Raw genomic sequence first — 9,301 nt, 5'->3', positions numbered from 1 at the left:
CATCGATATCAGAAAATTAGTGAATTCACATACTGTGTGTGTGCTGGAGAGAGAGAGAAAGTAGAGTAATAATGGAACTATATCTTTAACACTAGAATGTGCACCCTTGTCACGAAAGATGTTGTACTAACACGGGAATCCAAGATGGCGTCCAAAATGGTAACGAAGCGAGAAACGTAATCAAATACAAATGCGTAACAGCACTGTAAAATTGCCAGAATCTTTTCTGTGAATGGCGTCATCAAATATTTACGTGTTTTCTCTAAAGTTTAGTTTCAACAATTCCTGAGTATGAAAGTTTGATACTGTTGCGTCTTTTCACCTTCTGCTTGACTACTTTCGATTTTTGTTTTTTTTTATGTGCGTCTTGAAATTTCTGCTGCAAAACATTTAGTTTGAAGCATTGACGTTCCTTTCTCTTCTACAATAAAGTATCCATTTTCTGTTTGTGTTCAGGTGCATAGTAAACACGGTTGGCACAGCAGAATAATGAAGAACATGTTTAACGACCCTGGTGTTATCCTGTGATGCATGCTTGAAATACCACTAGCAATTAATTTGTAAATGAAATGTTAACATTAAAGTGATAAATTCATAACTGTGAGATTACTAGTAAACCATCATGATTATATGTATGCGGCAGGAACGTCGAGAGCCAGCACGGACCCCGGGGCAAACATCTTCGCCGGGCCCCCTTTCTCTCTCTCTCTTTTTTTTAACATTTTCAAGAATTTATTAAAAATAAGATCCTAAATTAGGACAGCAACGAGCTCATAAACCAGACAAAATCATAGCAGCCGCCGTTTTTACCTTACAGTATAAGCGTAAAAACGTTAATAAAGTAACAACAATTATCTATTAAATCTATAAAGTAACAAATACATATTAATTATTACTCAAATTATTATTTCAGTCGTTCTTAATGTACCAAGATGCCTTGCGGGCTTTACAACATAACCAGATTTCATTCGCCCGGGCCCATGGGCAGTTGCCCCCTTTGCCCCCCCCCCCACCCTGTCGGTGGGCCTAACGGTATCTATTAAAATACAAATTAAGTTGTCTTTTTTGGATGACGTGTTACTAGCTGACCCAAAGCAGAAAAAAGTTGACCTACATGAACCATTTATATAAACAAAACGTATATCACTCGTTGCTGTGATCAGCGTTACTACTAATTTACACAACTCCTTGTACACTTTATTTATATCGACTAATCTGCTGAAATAAATACGGGTCACAAGTGAAAGTTTTATACGTTTCCCTTACTGGCTTGTTTCAATGCAGAAACAAAATTACTGCTTGGCGACGAGTAATCACAATTGACTACATACAGATTAGTAGTAAAATAATAATAGTATGTAAAGGAAAAGAAACATGGATGAATGTTACCTTTCTTTCAGAGCATCTTAGATTTAAGTTTACAGCTTCTCAGATTATACTAGATTTAAATTGTAGTAAACTATGAGACCAGTTTTAACTTATGTTAGAATTAACGCTGTGTTTTTCAAACTGTAGGGCGCCTCCACCCTGGAGGGCACACGCTGGTGGCTGTGGGGGTGGAGGGCTTTTGGTGGGAGACCTCATAAATAACGACGGAAGAAACAAAAGAGTTGAAGACGTCGATAACCCAACAACACTATCAATTTACTCTCAACGCTTTTTTTTTTTTTGCTCTCGCATTTACTCATTCTTTACAAGCACTATTTCATTTACTAAAATGATCAAAAACAGGTAGGGAATATGTTGATTTTGCTGTTGTCACTTGCGAAAATCTTGTTAATGTGAAGGAGGCGCAACGGATACTTTGTTGAATTAGGGAGTCGCCGCTATTTAAAATTTGGAAAACACTGAATAAACGTAATGTATATTGATTTAGTACAAAACACCTACAAATTACTAATATACTGATTAAGTACAAAACACCTACAAATTACTAATATACTGATTAAGTACAGAACACCTTCAAAGTACTAATATACTGACTAAGTACAGCATACCTTCAAAATACTAGTACATTGAGTGAATACAGAACATTGCAAAATATTAGTGTATTTATTGATTGATTATGGAATATCTGGAAAACACTAGTATATTGATTTATTACTGAACATTTTAAAATACTAATATATTGAATGAGTACAGAACATCTGAAAAATATTAATATACAAACAAAAGTACACGTCCCCAGTGACGGAAAAGTTTAAGTTAATCGATCAGTTTATATTATTTGATAGACTTTAAAAAGGTTAAATGTGTTGCACTCTTGGTTTCTTTCAGAGCCAAAGCTCTGAGTTACTTATACCGCGAAAAGTAATTGTTGAGTATTTCAGTCATGTTAAGAGCCACTCAACAATAACATCCGGTAAATTACATTTTTATTATTTACGTTACGTCACATTTTGAAATGTGAATGATAGTGTGATTAATCTCTAACAATTGAGTGTAGAATATCCTGCTTGCAAAATAAAATTTGGCATCAACATTATTCATGCCTGTTCTCCCGTCATTTCAAAAGTGAATGTTGAGCTTTGCCTGCGTGCGCAGCTTTTTAAACGGGAGACAGACCAACGCTCGGGTAGACACCACCAAGATTTCTTGATCATGATGATTATAGCTTGTTGAACAGTATCCCTGTAAGAATGAAACTTCGAAGTAATATTAATAAGTGACGCGTTAATTCCTTCATCTTGAAAGAGTCTTTAAGAGGCTGATATAGAGGTGTACTTCAGTATTTATCCAGGGTTGGGTGGTGGGGGCTTTTTTGTTATACACCTGACTTTATCGTCCCTTAATTATTTATTAGTTGTGAGAAGTCTTCCAATGATAGATAAAAGTTTTTTTTGTAAATTATATCTTCTAATTTCTAAGTGAGTTTATGTTGTTGACGTTTCAACCGCACAGAAGCATAAATTAGACAGCACTGCATCGTTAGTAAATACTGGAACAATCTGTAGAAATAAACCCAAACATTGGATATTTCTTTATATTTTTCCCTTGTTCAGTTTGTTTTAGCGCAAAGCTCCACAGTGGGTTATCTGCGCTCTGCCTACCACGGGGATCAAAACCCGGATTTAAGCATTGTAAGTCCGTAAATTTGCCGCTGATTCACTGAGGGATTCCCCTTTCAAAGTAGAAACGTTTAAAACATTTGTTGTATCGTGGCTACTAAGCCATATTTTGCCACACATGAAAATACACTATCGATTTAATTACAGCATGTCTACGTTATATAGTTAAAGCACTGTACCGTAAATTTGTTAGTTCCCAAAGGATTTGGTCTATTACTATGAATAGTTCATTAAATCGTATTCGGGGCCCTAAACGATGTCTTGCAATCACTTACGTATGAGAAGTATACCAAATAAGAACTCTTTAAAATCATAAATGTGTTATGTACGATTTACTGTAGTGAAAAAAGAAATGAACATGAAATTTGTTGTTATTCAACGAATAGTGAGCTTTCTGAAGCATACAGTATTCTCAGAGGAACATAAGCCATACACCAAATGACACATAATGAAGCATCATATCATTGAAGATAATGGTAGTAGAAAAAGCATTAACATGCATAAAACGACACTGCTGAATAGAACTTTCCAAACAGATTCAGGGAAATTATATAGCAGAAAGAAAAGACACACAAACAGACAGACAGACACATGGATATATATATAGTTGAAAGATTAAAAACATCCTTGAGAATTTGATACCATAAAATAGTGAAAGACATTTTCTACCGAGGTGTACAAAGAATCAGGAAACACAGAAAGAGCACGGCAATCGCCATTACTGAAGTAAGATAAGAATATATTCTATCAAACTGTACAAAGAATCAGAATATATAACAGCAAGACATACATATATATATATATATTGTTTGTTTGAAGTTAAGCACAAAGTTTCTAGAAGTTCTGATATAAATAACAATTCCATATTGCATTCTTCTAAAGAAGCAAAAATAAAAGCAATCTAATTTTAAAGAAGTTTATGTGGAATCTGTCGCTAATGAGACTTGTAAGTCATCTTGTCTACGTGACTTAGTCTAATAAGTCGAATGTGTTTGAAAGTAAAATGTCACTGACTATCATGGACTGAATCACCGAGTATAGTTTTAAAAGGATAGAGAAATCAACTCTTTTAATCACGGGAAAAATAAAAGTAAGATGTTCTGATGCGTGTTCATTAGGCTTGTAACCTTTTAACTCTACTAGTTACACGTACTTTTTCAGATGAATTCACTGTAAAAATTGAAGTGTTACTGACTACAGCATACACGAACACCAGTGTAGCACGTGGTTTGTGTTCCCTGGTCACTTCAAAGAAAGAAAGAGACGCCTGTTCAAGGACTATTTCCCACTCCATTCACCCACTCTTGTCGTTTCCTTAAAGAAACCAGAAACCTATAAAGTTTTTTTTTTTTTTATAATCTCTACCGCGTTCTGGTGTTTGGACACCATATAAACGTCACTATGTCACGTGAGAAATGTAACGTCAGATTAGATAAAAACATAACAGGATGGAATAGAAAAATAGCCTGAAAATTAATTACCCAATAAATCTGATAATTATAGAGATAGAAGGGTGTTTTTTATAATTTTCGAATAGAAACCTTGATCAAAATTGAAGATAATTCATCTTAAAAAGTTATGGTTGTACTTCATTTCCTTGGCGACATTTCAAACAAACGCTCTTTTTAAAGCCAGAAAATAAAACACAACCATATTTTGTTTAAGGTGATTTATCTCCAAAAATCTAATTTACATATATATATATATGTATTAGCAATGAGTAGGGCCTCGATATTTATGTTTTTGTGAATATTTTATACAATAATTAGAATTATAAACGTATAATAGGTTTCAAATACTTGATGAATAAGTTATTTTTTTAACTAAAAAAATAACTCATCTTTATACTTGGACTAGGTTAAAATAAAAGATAAACAGGTTAAATGTGGTTTGACAAAAGCCTATAACTATGACCAGCTAAAATCACGGTCAACCGTATCTTTATATATATTATTCCTTTAATTGAGTTCCAGTTTGAGCCATCTTCCTTTACGTGTGTATGTGTGGGTTAAAGATGTACCGAAACACCAACCTAAATGAAATTTATGAATGTATCTTTTGTTTTGAAATAAATGTGTTTGTTTGTTGGTAATTAAGCACAAAGCTACACAATGGGCTATCTGTTCTCTGCCCACCACGGGTATCGAAACCCGGATTCTAGCTTTGTAAGTCCGGATAAATGTGTGAATGATTTGTTGACTCCAATAGAAAATCTGTTCCCTGGGAGCCGGTTTACGTAACTCTTACTAACTTAACCCCTCAAATTAGCAATAACGATAAAAATAAAAAAAGACTTGAAACATTTAGAACAAAATTGTAGCCTCTTGATTTTCAGGATTTCGGTTAAATTTGCTTCACCAAAATAAGCTATCTCCCGGTTACAAGCTGCGTATAGTAACAATGAGAAATGCTACGTTAATTTAAACTTTGTACTAAATGTTTTTGGTAATTGAACTGGAGCAAAACAAGAACAGTCACTGTCTAGCGGGCCTTAACCTTTCGAAGCTCGTTGTACACTAAGTGTAAAGATACCTTAATTTTATTTTTACATTAGTTCCTGCGTTATTGAAAGAGGAGGAGGGCGCCTTATCTTATTTTTAGAAGTGTTCAGAAGTAATTTAACCTATTAGAAAGCCTTCTATGCTATCATATTAAAGTTGTGGCTGAGATTGCTTTAATTGTTGTGTTTGCTTTGTTCTTACTGCTTCGTGTTTAAAAATCAATTTATCTTAAATACTTTCCCTATGTTTGTTTTCTGAACACGTGATATTATAAGCCACTGTATATAGACACAAAAAATATATTAAAAAAACCGCACAGAAGATCTATGACAAAGTTTAAGAAAAAAAACAACACTAAATACTATGGTAATAAAATCTAGAAAATTATGATCTGTCATAACGTTTCGGGCCCAAACGTTTAGGCCCGAAACGTTGTGTCAAATTAAACTTTTATTAGATGTTATTACCATCGTATCTAGTGTTTTGTTTCTTTCTTAAACATTATCAATCACTGCCAACGTGATGTCCCTTGGTTGACAGTAAATTTTATTGTAATCTTTAAAAAACAGTTTTTGTATCTATTCTGATCAATGAATAGGGTTACGTATAACTTGACTCCAAAAAGCAGAACAAAAGCTCCTAAAGAGAAGTTGTTGAAATTATTTTCCTGTGCTCACATATACTACAATATAATTCAATGCTCGAGTTTTGTCCCGCTGTATTTATTTTTACTGACTTTTTTTCCCACCATCACCAGGTAATCAACCACAGTATCCATACGTTACAATAGCTCCTGTACTTAGTCTATAAGTGCATTTTTTAAAAGCTACAAATTAATTAAAATTGAATTTATCTTTCAACTTTATCATCTGTTTTAACACTGGGTCTCTCTGAACCAGAGTTACAGGGATCGGATTTATCCAACTTCGGCGAATTTCATATAAGATGTAATATACGATATGACGATTATAGCTTCTAAATAGGACAAACAATGACCGAATTATGACTGACCACAACATCATCAGAAACCCATAGTTAATGATAGTACTTCTTAATGTAAAACTGACGGGTCCACTGTGTGAACCTTCTTCTTCGCCCGTCATTACATCTGTGTTTCTGACCCGAGCCCAATAGATCTTCAGCAGAAAGCTCCACGCCCTGAAACTTTGTCACCTTCGGCATTTCATCATCAGTCACTATTATTCCTTCGATTACATGCACGTGCAAGGTTCTTAAATATTCAACTTTGCAACCTATGCGAACACGATGTACTTTTTGATAACCATTGTTAAGGCAAATCCATCTATCAAGCCCAAAGATGCTTTAGCGGCACTAAAAAATAGGTTTAGTACTGACAAGGACAGTAGTGATAGTAGTAGCAGCCTTCAGACGATCAAGAGCAAGGTGTCCTAATTCAAACAGACAGTGAAGAAAGGTCGCATAATTTGATTTGAAAATAGAAAAGAAAGGAGATAATCATTATTGGTAAGGTTGTGCGGCCACTCCGAAACCCTGTGTTTCTTTGACTGCTCATAACTACAGACCTAAATAAGTTACCATCATATGGAGACAGCAGATTCCAGACTTTCCAGTGGTGTATGGGAACATCTCCAATAAATAATTATGGAATTTCTTCTTCCTTGTCCTGCCACCTAAAAAAAACTACTTCGCCTCTGTTGTGTTAAACCATGGCTGTACAAATGAAAATTGGGCGTCGATCGACATCAATAACAACAAAGGGTAGTAGAAGTCGATATAAAAGGTAGTGGTTCCCAACCGTTGACACACAGGAACACCCAGTGAAAAAAAAAAAAAAGTTTTGAGAAAAGTTAAAGTTTCGTGAAATGTATAACTGGTACATGTGGTAGGAGTAGGTAAAAAAGCATTATTTCTTTTTGAGTTCTTTGTGAAATACGCGTGCCTCATAACTTTCCCTTCAAAGCTTTTTGGAGGAAGAACCTTCACTGGGAAACAACACTATATATATAGATTGATATACTGCTAATGGTCCGTAAGGTTTTTACACTGCCAGCCGTGGAGAGATAAAGGTTGGGAACGACTGATAAATGGTTACTTAAACACAAAATAACAAGTTATTGCAAGAAAAATTGGACAAAAAAACATCACCAGCAATAGTTCCACTACTGCAAACTTCTGCTTGTATTTGTATATAAATACGAGACTTTGTAGAATTATACACGGACTTTTCTCTACGTTCAAATACTTTTATTTGCAAGCTTTCGGCCCTTTTACGGGAGCCTTCATCGGGCAACATTATATAAACATTTATTTGTAGATAATAAGCAGTATTCTGATTGTAAATGTACGTATATAGAAAACGTTAATACTTAGGGTTAATCATAAATGAAGTTTTTAGTTGGTCTATACATATAAATAGGATTTGCAATAAATTAAGACCTATTACTGTTGCCCGATGAAGGCTCCAGTAAGAGGGCCGAAAGCTCGCAAATAAAAGTATTTTAACGTAGAGAAAAGTCCGTGTATAATTCTAAATGTTAATTTATTTATGTTATTAGTTTTAAAATACAATTATATATGAGAATTGTCGGATGGCGTAACAAATGAAGTGAAGTTTATAACTTTATTACCTTTTCTTAAATACTGTTGCCTGTATTGAATTAAGACCTACTACTGTTGCCTGTCTTGTGCAACGATTGTGTTAAACTAGGCTATTCAACATTTTTATGGGCGAATTGGATAAAATTAACTTAACGAATAAAGGAGTCGGTTAGAAATTGCCTCGATAATACAAGAAAAAAAAAGCCCCTTAGAAACAATGGCGAAATTTTGTAAAAAAAATAGAAATAATAAAATGAATGCAAAACTAAACTTACTAATTCGTAATTCGCCGGGGGTTCACATGACGCTATTACCTATGTAAAAAGAAAAACAAAAATAATTTACGTCAGAGTTTTCTGTATAATCTAACATAAGGAATTTTTAAACTAGTCTAAAACTATATGTTTTTTAACAATAAAAATAACTTCACAAAATTTTAATTTTAACTTCAACAAATATATTGTTTAACTAATTCCTTTTTTATTTGTGTATATATATATATACGTGTGTGTGTGTGTGTGTGTGTATTGTATCTGCAACAATATAGTTGTGGTTGTAAGTATTGAACTATACGTCCGCAGTCATATATTTCAGTTATTAATTTTATCTACAAAACTATACAAACACTAATGTATCCTGAACTTTTCGGATATTTGAATATTATACAGTTAAACACAACAATGTCATAATAATTATTATAATTAATCTATAGATATCTATTATATTTGTTGTTGTCTTTTTACATCACATGTGAAACAGGTATTGCCAGGAATTGTGGGAAGGTCAGCTTACACAGTTATAGCTACACTCGGTAAACTTTGGTATCTTTCTTGAAGTTGATTCCTAGTGGTTCTTAATTTGGAACTAATACACTAGAGGGAAGGCTGATCGAATTGTGTGATGTGACCGTCAGTCTAATAGTGCACACGCGGATCCAAAGTGCAAAGTACTGTTTTGTTATGTTTTTCGTTGTTGCTGTTTTTTGCGGTAGGGGAACTCGAACCATGAATCTTCAAATTCATAATACGGGCATAGTACAAGGCCTTGCATGGTACAATGTGTGGAAATCAGAAATGAAGTGTAAAATACAGAGCACATGGGTAAAATATACATATACGTTGGCCTATATTTAAATAAATAAATATATATATA

At 33.9% G+C, this 9,301-nt stretch overlaps 1 protein-coding gene across 2 annotated transcripts in view; it reads right to left on the bottom strand.

Moving 5' to 3' along the window:
- Positions 1–9,301, bottom strand: part of LOC106470048 (tensin-1-like) — a 105,051-nt gene that overhangs the window by 78,882 nt on the left and 16,868 nt on the right. The window contains exon 2 of one of the 2 annotated variants that reach the window (XM_013930570.2): positions 8,425–8,463. The exons of the other annotated variant lie outside the window; for it this stretch is intronic. Within the exon in view, the coding sequence (XP_013786024.2) occupies positions 8,425–8,463 (39 nt within the window). The remainder of the gene's footprint in view (positions 1–8,424; positions 8,464–9,301) is intronic. 2 annotated transcript variants of the gene reach the window in all.

The sequence above is a fragment of the Limulus polyphemus genome, unplaced genomic scaffold (assembly GCF_000517525.1).
Source record: "Limulus polyphemus unplaced genomic scaffold, Limulus_polyphemus-2.1.2 Scaffold3791, whole genome shotgun sequence".
NCBI lineage: Eukaryota > Metazoa > Arthropoda > Merostomata > Xiphosura > Limulidae > Limulus > Limulus polyphemus.
This window is presented reverse-complemented; position numbering and strand designations above follow the sequence as displayed.